The sequence below is a fragment of the Stigmatopora nigra genome, chromosome 22 (genome assembly GCF_051989575.1).
Source record: "Stigmatopora nigra isolate UIUO_SnigA chromosome 22, RoL_Snig_1.1, whole genome shotgun sequence".
Classification (NCBI taxonomy): domain Eukaryota; kingdom Metazoa; phylum Chordata; class Actinopteri; order Syngnathiformes; family Syngnathidae; genus Stigmatopora; species Stigmatopora nigra.
The window spans coordinates 2,491,034-2,517,449 of record NC_135529.1 but is presented as its reverse complement, the minus strand read 5'-3'; the positions used below and the strand labels follow the sequence as shown (position 1 = coordinate 2,517,449).

General features: G+C 40.7%; 5 protein-coding genes across 6 annotated transcripts; 2 read left to right on the top strand and 3 right to left on the bottom strand.

Moving 5' to 3' along the window:
* Window positions 1-141: 141 nt before the first annotated feature.
* LOC144215503 (RING finger protein 37-like) lies at window positions 142-5,164 on the bottom strand. Its single transcript, XM_077744479.1, has 7 exons — window positions 4,917-5,164; window positions 4,117-4,180; window positions 3,109-3,210; window positions 2,324-2,994; window positions 1,555-2,102; window positions 992-1,192; window positions 142-777 (listed from the first exon to the last, which is right to left on the bottom strand). Exons 2-7 carry the CDS (start codon window positions 4,168-4,170, stop codon window positions 551-553), a joined length of 1,803 nt encoding a protein of 600 aa, XP_077600605.1. The 5' UTR covers window positions 4,171-4,180; window positions 4,917-5,164; the 3' UTR covers window positions 142-550.
* A 390-nt stretch (window positions 5,165-5,554) lies between these two features.
* On the bottom strand, window positions 5,555-14,827 carry LOC144215502 (uncharacterized). Its single transcript, XM_077744478.1, has 8 exons — window positions 14,773-14,827; window positions 12,013-12,932; window positions 10,655-11,125; window positions 10,408-10,575; window positions 10,049-10,177; window positions 9,691-9,882; window positions 8,988-9,218; window positions 5,555-8,248 (listed from the first exon to the last, which is right to left on the bottom strand). Exons 2-8 carry the CDS (start codon window positions 12,811-12,813, stop codon window positions 7,349-7,351), a joined length of 2,892 nt encoding a protein of 963 aa, XP_077600604.1. The 5' UTR covers window positions 12,814-12,932; window positions 14,773-14,827; the 3' UTR covers window positions 5,555-7,348.
* Window positions 14,828-16,476: 1,649 nt separating this feature from the next.
* Window positions 16,477-18,143, top strand: LOC144215791 (sepiapterin reductase-like). Its single transcript, XM_077744931.1, has 4 exons — window positions 16,477-16,616; window positions 16,681-16,912; window positions 17,317-17,604; window positions 17,950-18,143. The coding sequence occupies exons 1-4, from the start codon at window positions 16,518-16,520 to the stop codon at window positions 18,102-18,104; spliced, it is 774 nt and encodes a 257-aa protein (XP_077601057.1). The 5' UTR covers window positions 16,477-16,517; the 3' UTR covers window positions 18,105-18,143.
* Window positions 18,144-19,024: 881 nt separating this feature from the next.
* Window positions 19,025-24,789, top strand: LOC144215512 (histone-lysine N-methyltransferase SMYD1-like). Of its 2 annotated transcripts, XM_077744495.1 has the most exons (10): window positions 19,025-19,700; window positions 20,240-20,416; window positions 20,500-20,713; window positions 20,983-21,113; window positions 21,237-21,275; window positions 21,707-21,902; window positions 22,642-22,734; window positions 22,819-22,982; window positions 23,398-23,566; window positions 23,749-24,789. In XM_077744495.1, exons 1-10 carry the CDS (start codon window positions 19,579-19,581, stop codon window positions 23,911-23,913), a joined length of 1,470 nt encoding a protein of 489 aa, XP_077600621.1. In that variant the 5' UTR covers window positions 19,025-19,578; the 3' UTR covers window positions 23,914-24,789. The 2 variants fall into 2 exon arrangements, with proteins under 2 accessions (XP_077600621.1, XP_077600622.1); XM_077744496.1 differs by lacking the exon at window positions 21,237-21,275 and having other exon boundaries at window positions 23,749-24,788.
* Window positions 24,790-24,875: 86 nt separating this feature from the next.
* LOC144215513 (fatty acid-binding protein, liver-type-like) lies at window positions 24,876-25,985 on the bottom strand. Its single transcript, XM_077744497.1, has 4 exons — window positions 25,874-25,985; window positions 25,604-25,776; window positions 25,041-25,130; window positions 24,876-24,964 (listed from the first exon to the last, which is right to left on the bottom strand). The coding sequence occupies exons 1-4, from the start codon at window positions 25,938-25,940 to the stop codon at window positions 24,914-24,916; spliced, it is 381 nt and encodes a 126-aa protein (XP_077600623.1). The 5' UTR covers window positions 25,941-25,985; the 3' UTR covers window positions 24,876-24,913.
* Between the last annotated feature and the right edge of the window lie 431 nt (window positions 25,986-26,416).

Here is a 26,416-nt window from a genome sequence, read left to right as displayed (position 1 = left end):
GTCCCAAAGTCTACAAACCAAAAAGATAATCTGCATAATTTTCATCAATTAATTTTTCGCATCTTTGCATCCACTTTTTGTGATGTTTGTGATTGGTCCTGTGCTGTGAGAAATTGATTTCATTCTAATAAAATATATGCCTAGGAGCAATAACAATTTAAATAAAAGGGAAAACCGACATTTTTCCATTTCTTGATATAAAAATCAAAAAGAGCAGTGTAACATGAAAGAAGTTGAAATGATTATGAATGCTTCACTTCCCATTTTATGCATTCACCCTCTGGTTATTCTGCACACTGCCCTCAGGCCTCTTTGTGTATTCACAAACCGCTGAACCAAGGCTGCAACACTCAATGAAGAGAAGAAGAGCATGTGGACATTATTTGTATTTCTATATGTTTTTTCTCCTTTTCTTCAAAACTGTTTTGCACAATACATCTTGACGGCCACTCTACACCTGAGGCACAGTGACGAACAAGGGCAAAACATTTTTTCAGTACTTCAACCTTGAAGGCAGATAGATTCATTCTCCGTGTTGTCTCTGGGAAAGCTAGTGATGCACACGTACGATGTCGGCGCGGGAAGTGGAGCTTCCGCAGTCAGAGCATATGACGCTGGTGGAGGCTGTCGTCGTGGCGACAGAGTTTGGCGAGGGTACCGAATGATTTTGCAGGCAAGAGCGGCACAACAAGTGACCGCAAAGCAGCCGGTAAACGGCTGATGGTGCCTTTGAGTACGGAGAAAGTGTGCGAGCACAAGACGAGCAAGTTCTATCGCCTGAAAATCACAAAGCAGAATAGCAGAGTTTGGAATTAAATCTCAGAGTTAAGGGTTTTTCCTGTGGTCTAGTTATTTTATTTCTATGTTTTAAGATATGGACAAATTATTTTCATATGGGTGCCAATTGATCACGTTTTCACAATTGATATTGTCGTAAAACTCAAATCATAATGAAGTGATGTTTTTTTTTTTTTACGTTCCCAGATCTCACCTGCAGCATGAGAAACGGTGGTCTGACATTGAGTCGAGGCTTCTAAAGACTCGGTGACTGGAAGCGAAGATCTATGCACAGACAAGTTAGATGTGAAGGAGGGTCGCCCCTTTAAGACGGAGAAAAGGGCATTATCCAGGCTGGCTGATAGGCGTGTTTCATGTGTGCTGCCGCTGCTGCTGCTGCTGCTGCTGCTTGGCTCTGTTAATTAGAATTTACACAGAATCATGGTAAAAACACATTTTCAAGCATGATTGGAAATATGGCCATTTTACAGTATTTTACATTTAGGCGTGCCTTTATTTTATCCTTAATATATTAAGGAAGTGTGCATTCTTGGTAGAATCTCAAAATTAGGTGACTACAACTTGCAAAAAATAAAAATATATGTGATCAAGACATCCCTAGTGACTTTGAAGTGAAATGTTATGCAAAAAACACTTGGTAAAACTACCTGTTAACTAACACTGACTTGAGATCCATCAAGTATGACATTATATAACCAAGTAAACATTTGTAAAAAAAAATAATGAGTGCAAATACTATATTAGAAGTACACCCACCTGAGGTATCACGTCTCAATAGTTTATTCTCAGGGAGCAATGGCTGCATGTCAGTTGGTGATTCACTTAAGTGTCGTTTCCTCCCTTCGCCAACCTCCAGAATTGAGCTTTTTTCATGACGCTTTGAGTCACGTGAAGCATTTTTGTAATCTGACATCTGTTCCAATGTGGGGCCATCTACTGCGGAAGCCACTAAACAGTGATTTTGCTTTGTCTCCAAAGAGTTTATCAGCCTCGAAGCTTGCGGCTCCTCGGCTACACCTCGCTTTCCGATCGTTCCATCCCTTCTCGAGCAGCCGTTCTGCAGAAGGAAATGGTCGATTCGTCTTTTTAGCTGTGGATTAGGGAGAGGCTGAGAGCTGGCGGTGAAGGGGACGCCGGTGAATGGGTCGCTCCCGGGTCTTCCCCATGAGGCTTCCCTCTTCTGGTGTTCCTCCAGGGTGGTGCTGTCCACCGACATGCCGCTTGGAAGCAACATCGGCAGCGCCATAACTTCCTGGGTAATGGGATCAAGGAACTCTTCTGGGGTTGAATTGAGGGATGGAATGCTAGAATCAAATGGAAACACAGGACGTGAAGTCTAAAGACATGCAATGGATTAATGGAAAATGATTTCTCCTTAATTTTCTTCAAAAAAAAAAGTATTTTCCCTTTAGAAATCCAAGTACAATATTATTTTGACAATAAAATATGATCCATTGGCTTTCAAGACAGTTGGAAACTGTTGAAAACCAAAGTAATCAATATAAAGCAAACAAAAAGTATTTACCATAGAGGTGTGTCCTGGCAAGGATGTCTAATTTGATTGACGGCTGGGACAGGTCTTGGTAGTGGTCTTTGATTGGCTCTGTGGACATGCTCAATTTTCTCAACTTCCTCTTGGGAACAGCAACGGGCCGGTTGCCCCCACACCGCCAAAGCCTTGAGGCCCATAGCGGACGCAGCGCCACCGAAAGGCAGAGTGACGCGGAGATGCGTGACGGAGGTCAAAGAAAGGTGTCCGCGGCTCTCCAGCTCCTCTCTGCGAGCATCCTCGGGATGAGGCGGAGGACGTGAGGTGAAGGGAGGCCGTGGATCAAAACGACAACGAGAAAAAGTCACTTTGGTTTCCTCCCGGACTTCGCAACGGCCCACAAGTTTAAAGGCATGCTCGGAAAATGCTGATAGGGTTTGAGCACTTTGCTGAGGCACATTCAGAGTCTTCTCCCTCAATTGTTGACCCTGCAGACCCAAATTGAGGTGTTTTGTGCTGTTCCCATGACCTTTATTAAACTGTGCCTGCGGTCTGTTTTGAACTTGGTCCTTAGTAAAAGTCTGTACAGGTTCAGAACTAGTGCTAATCTCCAGTCTCTTGCTGCATTGTCCTCGGTCCATGCCCCAGGGCCATAGCTCAACATCGACTCTGCAAAGTTCCACCTTGAAGTCAAACCTTAATGTCACCTGATGAACAAAGAAGGCTTGTTAACGACACTCAGCATGATGACTCTCTTTATAATCAGAAAACGTCAAATTAAGCTCGTATCTCGAGTTACCACGGTAGTATCAAAACGTTACCTGCACTGGAGGCCGTAAAAAGTACTCCAGCTTGAAACCCCGTCTCCGTTGGGTAGAGTCTGCTGATATGAGGTTTGTGACATCGAATCCATCTGCGCACAACTGCAGTCGAACGAAGGAAGACAGAATCAAGAATTACAACACAATTACAGCAAGGTGGTGATTAAATCAAGACCAAAATATACTGTAGGCAACAGTGCATTTCCAAAGATGACCAGTTTGTTTGGACTTTTGAGTAGTAGTCCTGTACCACATGGAAATCCATGTGCCTATTGCCCTGTGACAAAAATAATTGGTCAGAGAACATGCTGTGTACTCAATTGGAAATATTAAAAACTCTCAAATATGACAAGGACATCCAAAGATGAGGTAATAAAAGCATAACCTGCGCAAGAAAATTAGTGTGCACTGAAGGGCAAAACAGATAAAAAGCATAAGGCCAACGATGATTCAATCTCCCACACAACACAGTGGCCCTCAGCGTCTTTATTTTCAGGCCTTTTGTTCCTTACCTTCACCCAAAGCTTTGTTATTCTTTTGCAAAGTCTACCAGAATTCTTCTACCATGACATAGGACGCACTTGTTCATTAAGTGGATAGCGGAGGGCAAACAAAAATAGTGACGTAGTAGGAAAAAATGAATCGGAAATAAACACAAATAAATAGACTCCAAGACAAAATGTTATGTTTCATCGGGCCAAAATGTCCAAAATTGACACTTCTTAATTTAACGCTCCACACAAAGCACTTATTTTATTGATTAAAAGTTTTAGTTCAGGAAATAAACATTGCAAGTTATACAAAATAAAATTGCTTTTGGTAAGAAGTTCAGATGTCTGAATTGTTTACAAAATATAACAAAACTATTGCCAATTTTGTACCCATTTATTTCATTCCATATTATTGAGAGCTAAATTATGGCAAGGAAATCATTTAGTGTATTTTAGTCAAATGCTATACATGCCTACAGGATACTATTGAAAAAAAAAAAGATAAATTGCTGAATACCTTGTTGCATCTTATGTTTGTGTTGAAGTGTGGCAGGCAGAGATTCACGACCATGTTCTTCAACCTAAAAAGAAACACATGAAAACAACATTCAATTTAAAAGCATTACACGTAACTTCTTGGTCAGGAAAGATGCATCAGGCAAATGACATTTATAGAATAATTTAAGAACTTCAATGGACAAACAAGGCTTTGATCGAGTGGAGAAATAATCTTGTATTAGTTTATTATTTTAAACAAATTAAAAGGCCCCTTCAGATTTCATTTTTGTGTATTTCTATTCAATTAATATAATTAGTCATGGAACCAATACTCTAAAGTTGATAATCAATAAAATACTATTAATAATAAATAACAATTTAATTTTTTATTATTATAATTTTTGTTTTAAAATTAATACACATTTTGCACTATCAAAAAGCAAAATAGCAACTATTTAATCAATGCTATTTTTAAATAAATAGACTGCAGCTCCAGCACCCCCAGCATCCTTGTGATAAGTGGGAAGTAAAATGAATAAATAAATAACTAAAAGAATAATTGTTACCGTTTTTGTTTCTTTTCATATGAAAAATGCAATGAATGAAAACATTTTTGCTTCACAAATAAGAAAATATTAAATAACTTAATGCCATTGACAAGGACAGACGTTCAATATAGAAGACTGCTAGTTGAGTGCCAGTTTATATGGATGGGAGGTAGTGCGCCTACAATGGCAGCCAATGAGTTAAATGGATTAAGCATCCTGCAACTAAAACTGGACTCAGGTTTGTTGAGTTGGACTTTTAATACTGACTCACCTTTATTGAACACAGCAGAATCCGGAAGAATGTTCAGCCAAAGTAAAGAAACGATGGTGTTGACTAAACTCGCGTTTATATGTGCTTGAAGGGAATCATAAAGGGGGCGTTTTCGATGGCCTCTGGAAAAGGTCCGACGCTGATCTACTATGTAGGACTCAATAATATGGATAGATCAAATGATGCATTTAAACTGACTCGATTTAAGATACTAAACTAGCTTGATCGCTAGTACCTACGGAACCTGAAAAGGAACAAGATTGCAAACGCCAAAGTGCCATTCTTATTTATAATAGCATAGTCGCATGCAAAAGTATGCAAATACCCTTACCATACGAAATAATATTAATATTAATATATATATATATATATATATATATATATATATATATATATATATATATATATATATATATATATATATATAAGTATTAGTTAACATAGATCAAATACAATATTTAAAATAAATTAGATATTTCATATCACTAAAATTGTGTTCATTTAAATTGTCATGAAGTAGATATTTTAGTAGAGATATACTACAGTAAATGGAATCACTCAACAAGGATATCCGAATTGTTCACATTTATTCAGTCAGCTGATTTTAACAAAGGAGTGATTTTAATCAGGCCAGAACAATACTCATAACATAACTGTGTAAACAATAAACCTGAAACATATCAAATTGATAGTATTTTGCTCTCTAAACAATGCAATACTGTAACTACAATAATCACCTACATCAAAAGGAGGCTTTTTTTTCTTTTTTTGAACTAAGTTGGTATTTTTACACTTTACACCTCCATGATAGACTCATAGGCTGTCTCTACAATTGAAAAAAAGATCACACACACACACACACACTCACACTCACACACACACACACACACACACACACACACACACACACACACACACACACACACACACACACACACACACACACACACACACATTCACGAAATAAAACTGAATGGCACATTTTCTTGTTCATTTTACCATATTTATAATAACAGTAATAAAGATGCTAATACTGTGTGATAATTCTAGCAATAAGTTAATATTCTTGAGCAACATCTTTGTATGCCGGCATGAACAACACATATAAAAGCCATGATATTCACACTGAAATCCAATGTGCATGTCAACCGGTCATGATGTAGTGCACTTAAGATGAATTCTCCCAGTCTACTTAAACTATGCAAATAGACGGATGTATGAGATTTGACACCCGCTTCCCTTTCTGTGTTTTGGTCTACTTGACAAAAATCAAATAATTCTTTTTGAATATATATTATATATACTTGCAATATTGCCACTAGTCCCTCTATATCAGTCTTTATAAACTGGCACTCACACACGCACACTCTCTCATTCACACACATGTACAATCTATAACTATAAGTATTTATTTCTTGTATGTTATACATTCTTTATTTTTTTTTTGTTTCACTTTGGGATTTATTTCCTGGCCTTAAACGAATTAGGATGATGTGCTTCCATTCATTTGTTTCCACTGTTTCACAGTTGAGAAAGAAAGTCATTTTGGAGCACCATGATAGGATCAAAAGTGACCTCTAGGGTTCGTTTTTAGTCAACGCAGGTGAAGGTAAACTTAGAATGGCTCCTAATTTTTGGATTGAGTTGATTATCAACATATATTTAATTTATTATTCTAATTCATATTTAGAAAATATAAGCTCTGTTGTATTCGAGGATATCTTTGACACATGCATGTTGGACATTGTGCATGGAATGTCATGAAAACCACCTTAATTGCGAATGTCAATGCGATGTCTCCTAATGTGGAATAAGTGGTTGACTTATATAGATATATATTCATATTGAATCAAAGCACTGAAAATGATATTCACACTTGATTTTTTTTTTTTAAACCAGCAATACTTCTTCTGTTGCACATGCTGGAAATGATGGAGTAAGGCGCTCTCTGGCCACAAATGCAGGTTACCGTCACACACTCTTGACCACTAGTTCTACTTGTACGTTATACGACTGACACAGACTTACAATGAATAATAAATATCGCATAATAATAATAAGAACAAGAATAGAATACTCTTGTTACTCTGACAATATCCCTGATTGTCTTGGTCCTTTTTTTTCCTGGCACGGGCATGAAATAATCAACCGTTGTTGGCGTCACCTTAACATAGTATTCAGTTTGTCGCTCTCCTTTGTGGCAAACTTTTTTGAAATATCATGTAAGAAGTGGTGTGCAACATGTGAGAGATAGGCTGCTTAGAAAACAAATTCACTTCCTGCTTCCATCACCTGCTTGTATGTTGGTTGACATGTTAAGTGTTTTCATGGATATGATCAGCTAAAATGCTCTTACAGTACGATGTGATATGGTATTATGCCAGTGTGGTTACTGCACATTTTTTGGGAGAGTTTTCCGGCACGTTTTCTCCTTAAATTTCGGTGGACTCTATCCTCTCCAGACGTGAAGGTCCTGCCCAAGGAGGGGCAAGTTGATGAAGAGAGGGTGGCCCCTTCTGGTCTTCACACGGTGGGGAAAGGGTGAGGGTGATCGGGCCAGAGAGAGATGGTGGCGGCTGAGGAGATAACGCTATGAGGGATTGCGGAGGTGGAGAACCAGAGGAAGAGGGAGGTGAGGTGTTGGTGACTGTGGTGGTTGGGACGGTCTGGACGCTACTGGGTTTGGTTCCCAGCTGGCTCATACGTTTCTCCAAAGCCTGGTTCTTCTGTAGGGTCTCCACATAGCTCAGTTGTAACTGGGCTTGGTATTTCAACACCCGCTCTTTCTCGTCCTGCCAGGTGTGACGTTCCTGGTCGAAGTTGAGCGCCTGGCGCTCGCGTTGCTGCCGCTCCAGGCGCAGAGCGGCCTGCAACTGCTCCAGCTGTCTGCGCAACTCAACCGCCTCGTCCCAATGGGCGTCCTGTTGTCGTTGCTGGGATTCCTGACAGAGCTGGGCCTCGTGGCGGAGCTGGGCCTCGTGGCGAATATGGGCTTCGTGGCGGAAGTGAGCTTCCTGTTGCATGTGAGCGTCCTGTCGCTGCTGCTGATGCCACTGTGCCTCCTCGCGCTGTTGCCTTTGAGCTTCCTGCCTCTGGGCTTTGGCCTCGTCGCTTTGAAGACTCAGCAGGGTGTCGGCCATTGGGGGCAGTGAGTTGGAGGACTCGGCGGGGGCTCGCGGGCAGTGAACCATTCCCCAGGGTGGCAAGAGGCCTGCGGCGGCTAGGTTTGGGCTCATGACAACCTCTGCTCCTCTGCTGACCTCATTCAGAGCTCGCTTAAGACTGAGCACCTCTGCCTCAAAGACACCAAGTTTCTCTCGAAGGATGGACACCTAGAGGAAGTAAAGAACATGACAACATATATATAAGTTGCATAAGGTGGGAAAAACAGAATATGGGGTTAATAGATATTCTATTTTGGTCATTGTGGGCACCTAGAACACTCTTCTTATCAATTGACCTGCATTCCTCTCATTTTCATTACTGTATAAATGTCAAAATTGGAGTTTTGTGATGATAATGTTTTTGGAAAATGTAAATATCAAATAAAATTATTTGAAGATTCTCTTTAAAGAATGACCGCTGATTCATCATTTTAAGGCAATCATTATTAAATGGGATGATCTTCGAACTCCTGCCTAAAGTGCAAATCTAAATTTAAAAGGAAAAAAAATCTTTGTAAGCTTCTTATAAGCTCATCCAGCACAAAAGATCAAATTGTTTTGGCTTGGGCTAAATGTTGTTCAATCCCCACTTCGACACGCTCCTGTTACTCTTTTCCAGCGAGGATTTCGAGGATTAGAATTTCAATTATTTGGATTTACTGGGAACCTTCTAGATCCAGCAGTTGCGCTTATTGGAAATTAGATTCTGTATTTAGTTCTCTGCACTCTTTTTGAGTCCCTTCAAAGTTGATTAATTTCAACATCAAATTGAAGGTAAATGTTATGGGTATTTGTTTCTTAACCATAGTTAGCTTTGTGTTTTACTGAGGATCTTGCAAGATGGAGCTATAATACAGAAGTAATATAATGTTTATGTCATCATAAAACAAATACAAATGAGACTTGCCTCTGAAAGAGTTCTCCTCAGGTCTGCCTCACACTTCTCCAGCTCCATGCTTTTGGCACTGTAGGACTCCTTCAGTCCAAGCATGGCCTCCTCCTGATTTCTTAGCTGGGCATTGAGCTCCTTGAGCTGGCCCCTCAGGGCCACCATCTCTCCTGCCCGCTGCGTCACCTCGGCCTGGCTTTCTCTCAGCTGTTGCTTTAGCAGGGAGATTTCGCCTGCTTTCTGACACACCTGCCACATCGGGATAAAGGAGAGAATGAATTATCAGGGCCTTACTTTGTTTGTATGAACACAGAGTAGGGCTGTATTTATCCATAAGTTACCAATAATTGAATTGAATGTTTATAGTGTCATTTTACAAGTGTAATAAGATTTAAAGTAGCCAACATAGTAAAATAATAAGTAGTTAACAACATGAACAAGTAGGCAAGTGCACAAATAACAAACTGACAGCTAAATTATCAATAAATAATCAAAATAAATAATAAAAACAAATGAATAATCCATAAATAAATAAACATTAAACTGTACATTTACAGTGTAGGTGATAGCATGCCAGTTAAAATGTATTGCAAGTCTGTCGCCGTCATATGCATTCAATGAGTTAAGAGTGAAAGGAAAGGTAGAACCTTACTAAACAATAATTAAGATAGAATGGACAGAGTTTTGACTTTGGAGGTGGCACTTCATTTGGCTCGCTTACCTCCCACTTGGTCTCTTCCAGACGTGGCAAAATGTCAGCCTGTTCTTTCCTGTAATCCAGACATTTTCTTTCCAGTTCCTCTCGCTGGGCAAGTAGAGCTGCCATCTCCTCCTGGAGTCTCCTCTTGTCTTGGGACAAACGGGTTATCTGTGCCTGGAGGGCGGTCTGCGAGCGCTGTGCGCGCCGTGTAACCTACAGACAAATACGTAGTAAGTTTTTATGTGTATTTTTGCCCAGATTTGATGCGATCCATGTTGGTGGTTGTTGCATTCAAATGACATGTTGGCCAGAATATTTGGAGAATGCAAAGTGATATTTTAAGTGGAGTGATTGGAATTGGACTATATGGCGAGGCCACCTGTTGCAAGCGTGAGGCATAGTTCTGTCTCAGCTCGTCCATTTGTCGCTCCCACACACGCTGCTTTTCCTCAAACACCTGAATGATGGCAGCTTCGCTTTGGTCCAAGTTGCGGCGCATGTGCTGGACCTAGTTGGATGCCCAAGGCATTGGCAAGTGTTATAATATACAATTGTAAAAGAGTATTGGCTCAGATATGAGATTTGGGTTGCATTTGTTTATAGATATTAGAAGTTACACATATTAGAGTGCGGTACAGTACAAGGACGAAGATGATTGACTTATGTGTCATTTGCATATCACACAAAGCTCTGCTTTATTTCATTTAAACCAAATAGAGCAACAACTGCAATTCTAACCTCTTGCTCTTTCTCCCACAAGCGGTCTTCCAGGTCCTGGATGATGTCATCCGAAGAAGAGGAAGGCCGTAGGGGTCCTGGCGCATCACTCATGTGACTCAACCTTTGGTAGGACGAAGAACTCTTTCCCGATGATGATCGCCCGCTGTCCGAGGCACAAAGCCCATTCTGGAAGAAACAGTGAGGAAAAAAATATGATTTCCTCTTCAGAGAGCAGCTATCTTTTTGTATTTGTAAAAGTGCCTACCTGGTAGCCAGGCTTTTCCAGTTTGTCTAATCCCGCTGCCACCCCAGCCATGCCCAACCTGTTGATTTGGCTTGTGGAAGCACTTAGTGGTCCTAGTACAGCTGGGGGTCCGCAACCAGAGCCCGAAACAGTGTAGGTGGGCAGGCTAGTCAGAGAGTTCCTGCCTGAGTCGGACATCCCCCCCTGAACCATTTCATTAGGATTTCCCACTCCCTCACCTCTGCTGACCCTCACCGGGCTTTCCTGGTCCAGGAGGAGGGCCTCCGGAACCTCTCCTGACTCTCCCCCGCCGCCATCTCTGCCTCTCCTGCCACCTCTCCCTTCACTGTAGCCTTCTGCCCTCCCTTCACTCTTGCCCTCACTTCCAGCCCCGCCTGCTTGGCCCACAAGGTTCTGCATGGAGTGGAAACTCTTCGGGACCACCGGTTTGAAGGCAGAAGGACGAACTAGGCCGGTGTCTCTCTGCATTGCCTAAAAAAAGAGGTTTGTATGAGAGCAAAACTACACTGCAGATTGCATTCAACCATCATTCTTCTGTCACGCTTAATGTTTCATAGCTCAGGTGAAAGCTGGAGCCAATCCCTGCAAACTTTAGCACCATCAATCACTGAACTGTCATACTTTGATAAGTATGCAAATATGGAGCTGCATGAGTGGACACATACATTTTCTCCTTCAATTAGAACTGGCTTTAACCAGTCTTCATGAACAGTCTCTTTACTTCTGTTCAATTTACTTGAAAGACAAATAGTTGATGGAAATTCTATATTTTCGGACTGGTCGAAGAAGCTGGGGTATATTCATTTTCGGGCAATAATGTATTATTTGAGTGCTTTAGTTTTTGTTGTTGGCAAGAGGTTTCTGGATTTTTTTTTGCCAAGCCATCTTGGTATATCCATGCCATAATTCAAAATTGGAAGTGCCAATCTATCTGACCTCTGATCAAATGTTATCTACCTGGGATCTACCATTACGCCCTTAACTCAGTAATTGGTTCCAGTTTTCCTGAACCATAGAAACTAAATTCCGACTTTAAATCAATGCTTGATCTTTTTTGTCAAAGATTGGAAGCCTTTTTGAGCATTTTTCTTCCGTCTAGGGCCTCGGCAAAAACCATAAACGAGTGTTAAACTGTGAGAACTTATTGCTTTGTTATGAGTTGAAAAATTGAGAACTATGCTTATGTTGTTGTAGATAAGATGACTACACCGATTTTATGTATAGATAATATGTTTGCTTGTGACTTTACTGATATATTCATCATCTAATTATTTTGCCATCTGTGATTTAAAACCAGAAGAAAGAATTGCTCAAAGTTCCATTTGAAAGAAGTGAGACAACAGGATTTCCAGAAGTACCTGCTCCAATTTTCCTGACACGGCCATGATTTTGGGTGGATTGTGTCCGGCTGGGTTATTTTCACCGTCGGCTCTGGTGGCCACCATCTCTCTGTGCTGATGCTGGTTTACCCCAACGCTGTTCTTCTCATTTCCTCCTCGGCCCACGACGTTACCGCAAGCGTCCAGGCCGGCGGCCTGCAACTCCCTTTCCCGTTCCAGGCGTTCCCCCTCCAATCTTTCCCGTTCCCGTTCTCGCTCCCTTTCCCGTTCTCTCTCCCGTTCTCTCTCAATCTTCTCCCTCTCGATTCTTTCTCTCTCCCTCTCCCGGGCCCTCTCCCGTTCTCTCTCCCTCTCCCGCTCCAGCCTCTCTCTCTCCACACGTTCCCTCTCTCGCTCTCTGTTCCTCTCCCGTTCTCGCTCCCTTTCCAATCTCTCCCGGTCCCAGTCTCGGTCCCGGTCCCTGTCTCGCCCCCGTTCCCGTTGCCTCTCCCACTCCCTTCTTAGTGCAGCGTTTCCACACTCCAGTTGGCTGTTATTGTTGGGCGGCGCCATGATACATTCCGTGTTGGTGGTGGACGCCGTTTCAGTGGGCCGGTCGGTACAGGTGCCGGTACCGATGCTAACGCTCCCTCGTTCGTCGCTAGATGCCGTGCCGTCGGATATAGTCACGGGGGGGCGGGGCAGACGCTCTGCGCTGCAGCTGCGGTCACCAGGGCAACGCCGTGAGAGAGGAGGGGCGCGGGGCAGCGTGGTCCTCGTGCCTACGGACTTCATGGCAAATTCCTGCTCTCCTGCCACCCCACTGCCAACACTGCCCATAGTGAGGGGGTCAAAGGTCAGGGGTTAAAGGTTAGGGGTCAGGTTTGGGGAGGGTCACAGAAACATTTGGATGCAGTGTGGGTCATCACAACCTAATGCAGGTAGTGGGGGCACACACACTAGAGGAACACAGAGAAATGAGAGCTGTTATACATATTGTTGCTTTGATGGGATTAGATAAATGCAAATGACCAAACAGAGTAGATGAAATTCGCTTTGTGTTGACGGACTGACCTGTAACTGCCTGGTTTTCGGAGAAACTGGAATTGTTCAGGCCTTTCGTTATGATGTACCATATCGAACATTTCTTTAAGACGTGTTTTGGCCACTTTGATGCAAGAAATCATGGATGCATTTGAAAAGGGAGGACTAGCTGGAAGAGTCATAACCATATGCTCCCTTGAAGTTAGTAGCATATCAACATGTTGCATTATAAGGAACATTGACTACTGAATGATTGTGTATGATCCTCTCAAATTATTTAAAGGAAAATCCATTCATTGTGAAATTAGTGACCAATTACTGATGTTAAGTAATTATTGTTGGGAAAAAAACGTAATTAGAATGTTAAATACAAAATACTATGATGGTTGCATATTCAAAACAAGTGTACTTGTTGAAAAAAATTTAGGAATGGTATGAATTCAACGCATATCTTTTGATACTATTTCATGCAAACCAATTAAAATAGTAATCTAATCTTAAATAAAGGCAATTGTATTTTTTTTCACTACCTGTCCACCACTCAGCCATATTAAATCCGTCACTACTTATGGGCGCTGACCCACCAGAGGATCATTGGATTTTGCTATACATGGGCGTCCACGCTAAGAGGTTAGTGAGGCCCTTATTTACCACATGAACCAAGTTCCACGCTGTAATGGTGTCAAGTGTAGTACCATTCTAATAATCTCTGTGTTCATGTACCATAATATAAAGCTTCTATTAATAGAAGCAAAAAAAAACAGAATACTACAAAACCTGTGCAAATTCAGTAAATGTATCTTGTTTTCCACAACTAAATGTAATACTCAGTTTGAGGAGATAATGTGTGATAACTAATCATTGTACAATATGCTTTTTACTTGTTCCAGAATGATGTATGAATAAGCGTACTTTATCATCCAGTAGTTTGCTTCTATTACACGTCACAAAATCATGTTATTTACGCATATATGGCGACATGCAAGTGTACTGAATGTTCATTAATTTATTCATCTTCTGAGCCGTAAAGGTTGCATGGGTTGCCAAGGCCTATCACAGTTGATTTCGTGCATAAAACAGACTACACCCTAGACTGGTCGCCAGTCAGTCACACAGCCAATGACCATTCACACTCACAATCACATCGCCACCACTGGGAATTGAACCAATGTTTGTCTGCACCCAAGTCAGGTGAGTGAGCCACTACACTATCAGGCAGCAGATTTTATATATAGAATATTGTGATGATTAATTTCCAATGTCATATGGAATTATTATCATCACACATACATGCACGATCCCACCACAAGTATGAATGATAGCTTCAATATGATTACTTCATCCTGGGGTGACTATAGTAGTAATGGAGTGAGTAGCCGTAGTAGTGTTTTGTACTGTATATAGATACAGTTGCCTCGACGGTTGTCCGCCCCCCGTACCCCCTCCTCTCTCGCTCCCTCTTTTCTCTGCATCCCTGGGCGGCAAGGGCGGCTTTATAGCAGCATCCGCATCGAGCCCTCATTGCACCGCGCTTCCACGCACTCACTAGGCCCCGTAGCTGCAGCCCCACGCGCGCCGTGTTCTCCGCCATTGCAACCCCTCTTTCTCATCACATCCCAATCCCATCGTCGACATTGACGGAAGTACAAACGCGCTACCGTTTGATTATCGTGAATCATTTGCACCCTCCCTGCCTCCTAGCGACCGTGCATAACAACCCTATTGAGGCGTTCCGTCGTCAAAAGCGATACTCACTGATTTTTGTTGTTGTTCCAAGGAGCTGGAAGGCGGGCTCCGCGTTGTTGTTGTTGTTTTTGTTGTACCTCGGTCAGTCTCGCTTTCCCCGGGCCCCGATCATCGTGCGATGCCGCCGATCGGGATGCCGTCCTCGACCGCTGTCAGCGTCGGATGCTGTTGATGGAGTCGCTCGGTTGATACGCGCATCAGCTGAGAGACACACACCCACTTCTGGACCCGCCCCTCCGGCTGCGTGATGTCAACGCCCCCCTTTGGCATCCTTCCAGTCGGCGCTCTCCCATGGGAGAATACCTTGCAAGGAGGATCTCATCTCAATTTCTGAACCGCTTTATCCTCACAAAGGGGCGCAGGGGGTGCTGGAGCCCATCCCAGCCAACTTCGGGTGAGAGGCAGGGGACAACACCCTGAATCGGTGGCCAGTCGATCGCAGGGCACGATGGACAACCATTCACGCTCACAATCATAGCAAAGGGCAAGAGTGTACAATCAGCCTACCATGTTTTACCATGTTTCCAGAATGTGGGAGGAAACTGGAGTACCTGAAGAAAAATCACACAGGGTCAGGGAGAACATGCAAACTCCACACTGGTGGAGTGACCTGGATTTGAACCCAGGACCTTAGAGTTCTGAAGCCAGCGAACTAACCACCCAAGCCACTGGGCCTGGGCAGGTAAGTAAATATGTTGTGGAATGTCTCAGGTTCATGGTATAGTACTTTGTGTTTTTTTTGTCATTGGAAGTGCAACATTTTACTATTTTCTGCAATACTAAAGTACAATCTTTATAATAAGGTTTACACTAGGCTTGTTTGCACCCCAGTTTAGTTATGCATTAAATGTTTAGCTTAACACGAAATTGAAATAGTGTAAAAAAGGCCTCATGCAGTCTTTACTCTTGCGTTAAATGCGTCTGCCAGTTACGTCTGTGCCAAGTGGTTCATCAATGGTGAGGAGATTTTTTTTTTTTTATTTTCTACATCATTAGTTTAAGTAATGATTGACACAGAAAAAACAACCAACACATTTTCAACTTGAAGACCTTAGTGTATGACGTCATAGTGCGTTTGCATAGAAAAATGCTGCATGCTCTTTATACAGAGGCTTTATTAACTATTGGTCGCAAGAGGTCGACACAATCTTAAAAATTCAGATCATTTGGATCTTCTTCCAGGCAAAAATCCCCTTATTTAAAACATAATAGTTTTAACCAGGCAGTTCCTTTTTAATTTTAATTCCACAATTTGATTCCATATGATAGCTTATCAGGCAAAAAAAAAAGAGCAGCAGCTCTGTATTTATTTATTATGAGCTATCATTTATCCTCGCACCTTAATTATTTTTCTTCTACAACTCTTTCTGCTCATTATTAGCTGATAGTCTGGAGGGTTATGTCACATTAAATAACAAAGTTGCGAGGTTTAAAATGGCTTACTCAGATCAAGAAATATGTAACATTTTGGAGTTTAGCTGATGCCTGCTACTCTAATGCTGATTTTTACATGTGAACAATTGATTAGTTCTTACTACTTTGTACCATGTAAAAACTAACCAATACAAAAGACTTCAGTCTGTAAAGTAGAGCATAAAATTCCCTTTGTGCTGCCTGTTTACATGGACCTATAAAAGTACTGCAGTACTCACATAGATCTCACGAGTTAAAGTCTTTTGACCTGTCATTGCACTTTGGTTTCAGCTTCTTCTTTTTCCACAGCGACCATCCAGTAAGGTAGAAGTCAGAAGAAAATGTCTGGAGTTCTTCATACAAGTGGAAAAACTTTAGGACGATGCATGTGCATTATCACAGGAGCATCCAAGGGTTTTGGGCATGCACTTGCACAACTTGTAAGTATTCATCTTGTCTAGGAAGACAACAAAATTGAAGAGACAATGTCATGTGTTTTTTCAGGTGTCAAGCTATCTTAAGCCGGGCTCCGTGCTCCTGCTGGATGCTCGTTCCGGGCCTTTGCTCCTTGAACTGAAAGAGGAACTGCAGCAAAGTCTTAAGGGCAGGCAGAACCTCACTATAGACTTTGCGGCAGCAGATCTGAGTACAAAAGAGGGTGTGGAGGACACTGTGAACATGGCAAGACAGATGAGCCTCAAAGAATTTGACCATGTGCTGCTTGTTAATAATGCCGGTGAGACTTTACAGTATAAATTTGTAGAGGGCCATATTGGACCAAATCTTTTATAGATCCCTATGCATGTTTGGGCTACTAAGTGACAATTAGCTTCAACCCTTTTTTTATATCCTGTCATGGATTTGTCTAAATCAGGGGTGTTAAACCAATGACAACCACCTGACTGCAATCCACTGTTTAAACTTCTAACATACCACATTTTTGGAAAGATATGACTTACTGCAGGGGTGTTCAAACGTTTTTTTGCTCCAAGATCTACTTTTCAAGGAGTTTACCTACTGTATCTTTTTTTTACAGGCCACTGACAGACCTCAGCAATTATATAATGATATTTTATGTCTTTTGCAAAGAGATCTCAATAAGAATATCAATTTATCAACATCTGTTATTTTTGCCAACAGCCTCATTGGGAGACATTTCCTCATTTGAAAGGTTCACCGAGCTCAATCGGGTCAATTCCTACCTAGCTCTCAATGTCAGCTCTGTGTTGGCGCTGACCGCCGGAGTGTTGCAGGCCTTTCCGCCACAAGCTGGACTGCGCTGGAGTGTGGTCAACTGCTCTTCAATGTTTGCACTGCAGGCAATGCCCTCTTGGGTGCTCTATTGCACTGCCAAGGCAGCCAGGGAAATGATGTTCAGGGTTCTGGCAGCTGAAAATCCCAAAGTCAAAGTGCTTAGCTACTCTCCAGGTATGTGCATACTTATATTTTGAAAATATTTCAAAAAATATAAATGGTTTCGCACAGTAGTAACAAAGACAGACTCTGCCTACCCACCCCCACCCCACACACACATTCTTTTTAATTATGTATATTTTTTTCTGATTGGGTAGTTAATTAATTTTATATGTATCTTTTAATTCTATTCATCTAAATAACTTATTGAAACATTGAAAGACTATTGTGACTATATATTTTGATTGGAAAAAAACCTAATACCAATTATATAGAAAAAAAATGCCATTTATAGCTGCGGTGGAGTGTGTGTGTGTCGGGGATTGACTTTTCAGATATTCTCTAATCTTATTTTGCCAGGGCCAATGGACACAGAGATGCAGAAGGATATTCAGAGGCTGACAGGCATCCATTATCACCTTCACCCATGCATGGAATCTGCAACCAAGTTGATGGGGGTTCTTCTAGACAATGACTTTGCCACAGGATCACACCTTGATTTCTTTGAGTTGTGATCTCTGTAATACGCTATGTATGTATTAGGGCTGTATGAAAATGGTTAAAATGACTTACTATTTTTTGTGGCTCATATCTGCATTTCTGAACACAATGTATGGAGTCGGTGGAAAATACTATGTGATCGACAGCCAGATTTACTTTGTTTGATTTGTATGTCCTATCAGTCTTGTTTAGATTCAAAAATTTCACTCACTTGACTACCTGGATGAAGGCCACACATTTTCACTCACTCTGTTCTTCTTGGTGAGTAATAAAAAGTAAAATTGCAACTCCTCCATTGTGCAATCTCAGAGCCCAATTTTTAATTCGCCTAAAGGTTAGTTAATTATATTAACTGCAGACTTATTGTTGCCTTTAAGTTAGAAGACAGTTGTTAGAGAGAGCCAGGTGGTTGTAGTTCATTTGGAACTTGTGAAGTAAGCTTTTTAATGGTGGAAAGTCATTCCTACTTTATTCCATTATACACAGTATTGTTCATTCACTCAGCCATCTTCTCTGAGGCTTATCCTCACAAGGGCCTCAGAGGGTGCTGGAGTTTATCTCAGCTAACTATTTATAGGCAGGAGTCACTGAACTGGTTGCCAGAATATCGCAGACACACTATTGTCAAATTATGCACTGTAAACAAGTGTTTGCTAATCTCTTAAGAAGCCCGTTCACACAGTGACCATTCAAAACAATCTTACAGCATATCACTTAACAAAAATGGTCAAATACATTGTGTCACAGTTTAAAATTGTACCTTCTTTAATTTATTCATTATGCCTGTTACTGTTTGACACTGCTAGGAGAACAGAACTGAATTGTGGATGTTATAAATCCAAACAAAGCTGATGATTGTAGTTGGGGGGGTTGTCGTTGTCATCACAATGTTTATTTCTTGGAATTTGTGAATATCTCTTTGTCCGCCTATGTAGGAAGGTGTAGGCAGATATTTAGTGGGAGGATCTATAAGTTGTGTGTGTCAATCTTCTCGCAGCTGTTCTATATCACCCAAGATTCCTGACAGACAGAAACAAGTGAGGGACAAAAATAACTCTATGGAACATGGCACCGACCAACTCTTTAGAACTGTGGGGGCTTCCCGTCCTTTAAGTTGACACTTGTACACACCTCCACAAAAATGAATGGCTCACTGGGTGAGGGTGGTTTGCATTGAGGTATTTTTGGAGGAACATTCATTTAAAAAAGTGTTCTCAAGAAAGGTTGCAAACTATCAGACAATAGGACCCCCAGCCCATGGTCTGTAGGTTGGTGTTCCAGCTCAACAAGTTGCTGGCTATTTTAGTACTTTTGCTACGCAATGTGCAGTTGTCTCTCTCGAGGAAGGGGATTGGTGCTTGGGTTTCAGAACCACACCAGCCCCCAACTCAGCACTTAGTTATCTGCCACCAGCAAGACATTGCTCTCTTTCCTTACAGCTGGATAAACCTTTAGTTTTCTAGCATCCAAGGAAGCGTTACTGCAGTCATGGAGAACGTGACAGTATTTGACTCACCTGGAAAGGGAAGGGGTCTGAAGGCTAGCAAGGAATTTTGGGCAGGTGACGTGATCTTTTCAGAGCCCAGCTTCGCTGCTGTTGTATTTGACAGGTACCGTTGTGGTGGCTTAAATTTTGTGTCCTAAAATTATGCTATGATTGAAGGGCAGAAATGTACACTTTTTTTTAAATAACTCAATGAAGTGAGGGGGATAGAATGTTATCATCGGAATCATAGAGGTCTTCAACTTTAATTCATTCACTAATCTTCTGAACCGCTTATCCTTACGAGGGTCTTGGGGGTGCTGGTACCTATTCCAGCAAATAACGAACAGGAGATGCGGTACAACCTGAACAGATTACCAGGCAATTGCAGGTTATTCAGTGTTTCCAATATTTGCCTTAATGGTGTTGCAAAAAAAGGTTACTAAGTATTAAAACATTCTGTAATGTTTGGGATAACATTTCAGGTCTACTTAATTAAAAGTCCACTGAAAATGTGTTGATGGTAGTGTTTGTTTTCTCACTGTCTCAAATGTGGATGTTTGGTCAACTTTCTCGATTATTAGCATACCCAATAGTAAAAAAAATCAATAAGGATCTTACTAAAATGAATGTCTGCTGTGTGTGTGTTTCATCTATATTTTTCAGTCTCGCAGAGCGCATTTGCCACAGCTGTTTCCGTAGACAAGACAAACTACAGCGGTGTGGCCAATGCAAGTTTTCTCACTATTGCGATCGCACCTGCCAACGGGCTGGCTGGGCCGAACACAAGCAAGAATGTGCCGCTATCAAAAATTACGGCAAAGTGCCCAACGAGAACATTCGGTATGTTGGTCATTTGTCATGCATTGGTTTTATATGAACACTTTTCCCTTTTGTCCTATAATATAATTATCCTCTTTGTGCAGCTTAGTGGCTCGCATCATGTGGCGTTTTGACAAGGAGGGTGGAGTGGTGTCTGACACTCAGCTGACCACGCTTGACCAGTTGGAGGACCATATTGAAGACATGCAAGAAGACGAGTTGAAGGAGTTCAAAGTGGATGTTCACAACTTCCTGGACTACTGGCCTCGCAACAGCAAACAACACACCACTGAAGTCATCTCGCATGTCTTTGGACTGGTGCGTAAGCTTTTTTTTACTACAATCAAAAATACAAAGGTAAAATTTCCATGATGACTGTAGGTTGTTATATGTAGAGAATATAACTGAGTGGAAGATGCAAAGACTTGTAAGAACAATGTACTTTACAGTTCTACCGATTTGAGACAGAAAATGATGATTTAGTTTAAATTCACACTTGATGTATTGGCTCAACTGCCCACAAATCAAATTCCTTTGATACATAAATCCCCTTCAAAAGTGATGCTATATCCCTTCTCGCCTCCTAGATTAACTGCAATGGCTTCACAGTGAGCGACCAGCGAGGTCTTCAGGCAGTAGGGGTGGGTCTTTTCCCTAATCTGTGTCTGATCAATCACGATTGCTGGCCCAACTGCACTGTCATCCTCAACCATGGAAAGTAGGTCATTTGGGCTTTAACATTCTAATGGGACTGACAACGTTTTTTTATTGAGATCTTGTGTTTAGTGTGCGTTTGTGCGTGCGTGTGTCTGCGTAAAAATGCTTCCTGTTTATCTTTCAGTCAATCAGCTGTGAATACTTTGTATCATTCTCAACGGAGGTGCGTTACCTCAAAGTCCTTGTATGGGCTAATTTATTGAAAAAAATGCAGTGCTCAATGCCTCCCCTTCCCATCACTGCCTACCTGTATGTCATTCTGAGGTCCCCCTATATACATTTTTGTTAACACACTATAAATGTGCTAACCTGTTTCAGTATATCTCCTTATAGATATATCAACATAGTAGATCTAATTGTTTTAGCTTTTAGCTCTACATTGTGTCTAAGATGCATAATCATCCACACAAATTACTGTACATTCTGCTTTTCCCTTTAGCTTTCACTTGATTGGACTAAAAACCACAGCATGTATCAAGAGTCAGCATCGCACAAATAATGAAATCATCATTTTAAAACAATAATCAGCAACAAAAAAAAAACTGAGGCTGAAGTGGAAAGCGACATAACAAAACTTTTATGTTATTCCGTTAGGATTGAGCTGCGTTCTTTGGGTAAGATCGTTGAGGGCGAGGAACTGACTGTCTCCTACGTGGACTTCCTCAATGTGTCAGAGGAAAGGCAAAGGATGCTGAAAACCCAGTACTTTTTTGATTGTACATGCCAACACTGCAAGGAACGCATCAAAGATGACCTGAAGATGGGAGGCAGAGAACAAGACGACGTCAAGGTTGTCCTCTCATTTTTTTTTTCGAACAATGACACCATGCAAGTGGTAGCCCGGCTTGAACAGTTGCATGTGTTTAGTGGGAGCACTGTCTCGGCTGATAATGGAAACATGAGAAGTGGATGGTGAAAGAATCTATTTAAAGCAAAGATATTTCCAGATGAGCTAAGCTTTTTATCTGTGGGTCCAATTATAGTTACATATATTACAATAATGTATTTGCTCATATAAATCACTCAGTGATGTTTCTATTTTAAACAAAAAAAACCTAAAAAATAGTTTTAAAGCTAGTAAAACTAAATCATACATAATGCAAAGAGAAAAAAGTAATTGTTGCAAGAAAACATGTGAGTGGAACCTCTGATAATTCTTAACCTACAGAGAACAGTCACCAATTAGTCCACACATAATTAATCAGGCTGCAATTATCAATAGACATGGGCCCAGGCTTCATACCTACCAAGTTTATTTTTATTTTTATTTTATTACCAATTGAAATACTTAAAGGATTTTAAATCACACTTTACTTGTATAATGGGTTAGGGTTAGGGTTTCAATTCAATTCCATTTTTCACTGACAAAATCCTTTAAATTGAGAACAAATAGTACTTTTACCCCAAAAGGCTTACTTTTACATCAAATCATAATTACTTATGAAGATAGGCGGAGAGAAAACTAAACACTTGTAATTTGAAATAAGAGTTAACTGAACTATTTTTTCCGTATGTCTGTGTTCTTCCAGCCGTCAAATGAGCAAGTGAAAGAATCAACCGATTACTGTTTTCAAGAGCTGGACAAGATGGAACAGGCCCGATTAAAGGGTGACTACCACGAGGTGAACACTTCATGACTTCTTGTGAGATTAAAATCTCTTCCAGTGTGCACAGTATACTTGATCCTGCATTGTGTATCATCTCAGGTGGTAAAGATTTGCACGCAATGCATAGAGAAAACGGAGCCCGTGCTGGCTGACACTCACATCTACCTTCTGAGGATGTGGAGCTCCTTGAGCGAGGTGCAGGCCTACCTGCAATACTTTGAAGATGCTGCCGAATATGCCCGCAAAATGGTTGAGGGCTACATGTACGTACAAAAGAGCCTTTTGCATTGATTCTGAGACCAAGTTGTATGGCTCAGTTTGACACTTTTTACTTCAGTTGTAACTATACTTGCTTTTTGTTTTATAAAAATAGTCATATTAGTTTAAATTTACCACAGTTACAATATTACTATGGAAATATGTATCATATGACAATATTCACAAGAATAAAGTGATGACAAAAAAAATTTAAATATCTTTTCCCTCATATAATATGAGCAAAACCACAATGAAGGGAAAAATAATATTCATAAAACATCTAAAGATACCAAGTTTAAATATATACTGTAAGACTAGAAGTTTCTTTTTATAAAAATGTCTCGGTTTTCTATTAGATAATTTTTTAACTGAAAAGTGGAGAGTTTTAATGGCTGAATCCAATCTTTTGCTGGCGAACAGGAAGCTGTACCACCCCAACAATCCCACTTTGGGGATGGCAGCCATGCGAGCCGGAGTCACACATTGGCAAGCCGGTCTGATCGAGGTTGGCCATGGGATGGTATGCAAGGCCTATGCCATTCTCATGATTACACATGGCCCCACCCATCCCATAACCAAGGACTTGGAGGTATTTTAAAAGTGTTTCCACCAAAATGTTTAACTTTTTCCACCAAACAAAGCAACTTGAATCCAGGAAGGACAATATGTTTGCTGATGGCTCCATATCGAAGTGACAATTGAAGATAAATTGGTATTCAAATAAAAGCCTGCCTCTTCTATAACCTTTGTTCTTCACTCTTCCCCCTGCAGTCGATGCGCGTGCAGACAGAGATGGAATTGCGCATGTTCAAGCAGAATGAATACGTCTACCACAGTATGAGAGAGGCAGCCCTCAAGAACAGACCCATGACTATGATGCATGAACCCAAGTCTGTGGAGGAAGGCATCAAGAATCTCTTCCACAGAAGGAAATAAAAAGAAAAATAATCCCATCCAATTGTTATGTTGATTAGCACGTGCTTACCCTGTTTCACATTAAATATGCCTTGAGAAGCAATTGAAGCACATTTTCACAGTTTACCGTTCAATCACATGACAAGTGATTGTCTGCACTCAACATTTTAGTTATTTAGAAGTGTGACAGAGGTTATCTGAGCCAACTTTGGACCGCTAATCAATGAAAAGGTTCACACAAAATCACATGCATTAGTTTAAAACAAAGTTGACTGCCCCTCAGTTGTCATAAGCTTCAGTAATTTCATATCACAATTTGGACAGCTATTTTATAGTTTCTTTTTATTCCATTATATGTTGTGGTATTGGGTTATTTCCCACCAATTAAATCTTTCTTTGCAAGTCACAAAAGGATATCTTCACTTAGTTTCAGTAAGTTAAATTAATCTAATTTATCAGTTATGGTAGTAGTATACAATTGCTGAAGTGTATAAGCAAGCAATATTCTGTAGAAATTCTCTGACAGCAAACAGTCAGATAGCAATCGAGCATTAAAAAGGTTGAGAGTGAACTACATTTTAAAGTGTACAAATGTTGCCAATATTTGTAAGAAGGCCTTTATACCATTTTCACAGACAGCAGCCTGGCAGTCATGTCAGACTGTAGTCTTAAATTATGTCACAAGTCTCACAATGTTTCATCTGTTTTAAGCTGTTCGCACACTGAAGTTTTCATAATTGAAATGCTTAACAGTTCAATAAAATTTGCAATGTTTCAGGAACTCCTAATATAATTTCATGTACTTGTCTAATTGCAGACCATGCCAAATTTCATTGAATTTAATACTCAGTGGCAGTTACTTTAACACTAATTATTGCAAATCATAAAATAGTCACTTTTCACTAAATACTTTTCTTGTGATTACTTTGGATAACTTGAATGAACAACTGTTAGAAATTTTGTAAAACATGGACAGAGAAAAATTTGCCTTTTCACATATTTATTCATCCCATGTGCAGATTTAAATGCGTTTGCTCGTCCTCTTGTATACAATGTCACCGAGTGTCATGGTCTGGAAAAAAACAAGACAATGTTAAAGTGTGCTAACATTTGAAACATTCTGGAATTTGATTTAGCACAACACTTACATTGACTATTGTGTCCCCATCCAGGCATGTGACCGACTCAATTCCCTTCAGGGAAACCTTTAACATGTTGCCTTCACGCTGAACCACCGCCTTGGCAAAAGAGGAAAGTTATATGAAAATAAAAATACAAAACCAACAAAAAGGGCAGAGAATGAACAACTACTGTCAACACACTTGAATGTCAAAATGGATAGGGGCACATTCGTGCTCAGTGGACCTTTAAAAACAAAAATTCTAGTTCTGTTGATTTGTACTTTTATCAATTCAGATTTCTAATGAAGCAATTGTATAGAATTGAGGATAATTCAAAAGATCAAGTTGAGAGCAAACTAAAATATGAAGAAACATATTGCATTCATTGGGGAAGGGGGGGTAGTTTTCATTTAAAAAAAAAAAATATTTCACCAATTCCTAAGAGTTATCTTCCAAGAGTACAAACATGGAGGACCCTTTATAAAATGAACAGACCCAGAAGAAGTCAAACAAAAACAGACACAGACAAAAACTGCTTCCACAGATCAAGTTAATATAAAAAAGCAAATTTATCCAAATTTAAGTCTTACCTTGATCTTTTCACCTGTGACAGTCTCAAGCTCAGCCTCCTGCCCAATGGTAAAAGAGTTGACAAGGACCTTGGTTCCAGTTGTGACAGTCACCTTAAAGTTGTCTCCATTCTCCTCAATCTCAGAGATACTCTTGACATCTTTACCCTTCTGAATGAGCTCATCAGAAAGACCTACAATTATATTCAATGATAAATATTTGAGACCTGGACCTAACAGGAGGGTAGTCATTTGGGTAACAACAATAGGAATAAAGAAAATAAACCATACCAATGGCCTTCATAAAAGGCTCAAAGTTTTCTTGGGATTCCAGTTGGTACTTTCCAGAGAAGGACATGATGTCAGGCAAGTGAAGGTGAAGTGTCTAATAGCTGGCACATCGTCTTATATATACACACACTCACTCACACTAGCACACACACACACACTGGCAACACCCCAATCATTAACTTCAGCTGTCTCCCATTACAGAGGGAGCAGGCCACTTGCAGATAATTAGGGAAAAAGAGGAATAATGTTCATAATATTTTGTCTTTCTCCAAAGTTGTGTTTCAAATGGCAACTAGATTGGTTGCACTATGTGGTCTGACCCAAAATGAGTGTGCTTGTGTGTGAACTTTACTCACATGATAAGTTCAATTTAAGGAGATAAACTGCATGAAAATGAATCTTTATTTGCATTAAGATTGAGTTGTCCACTCCTCCAACAATTTTAAATGTTTGGTCACTATTGTGTTTGCAAATATGTGTAGTTTTTAAGACTTTGAACACATGTGGGGTGTCAAAACACAGACAAACGGATCAAAGGTGAGC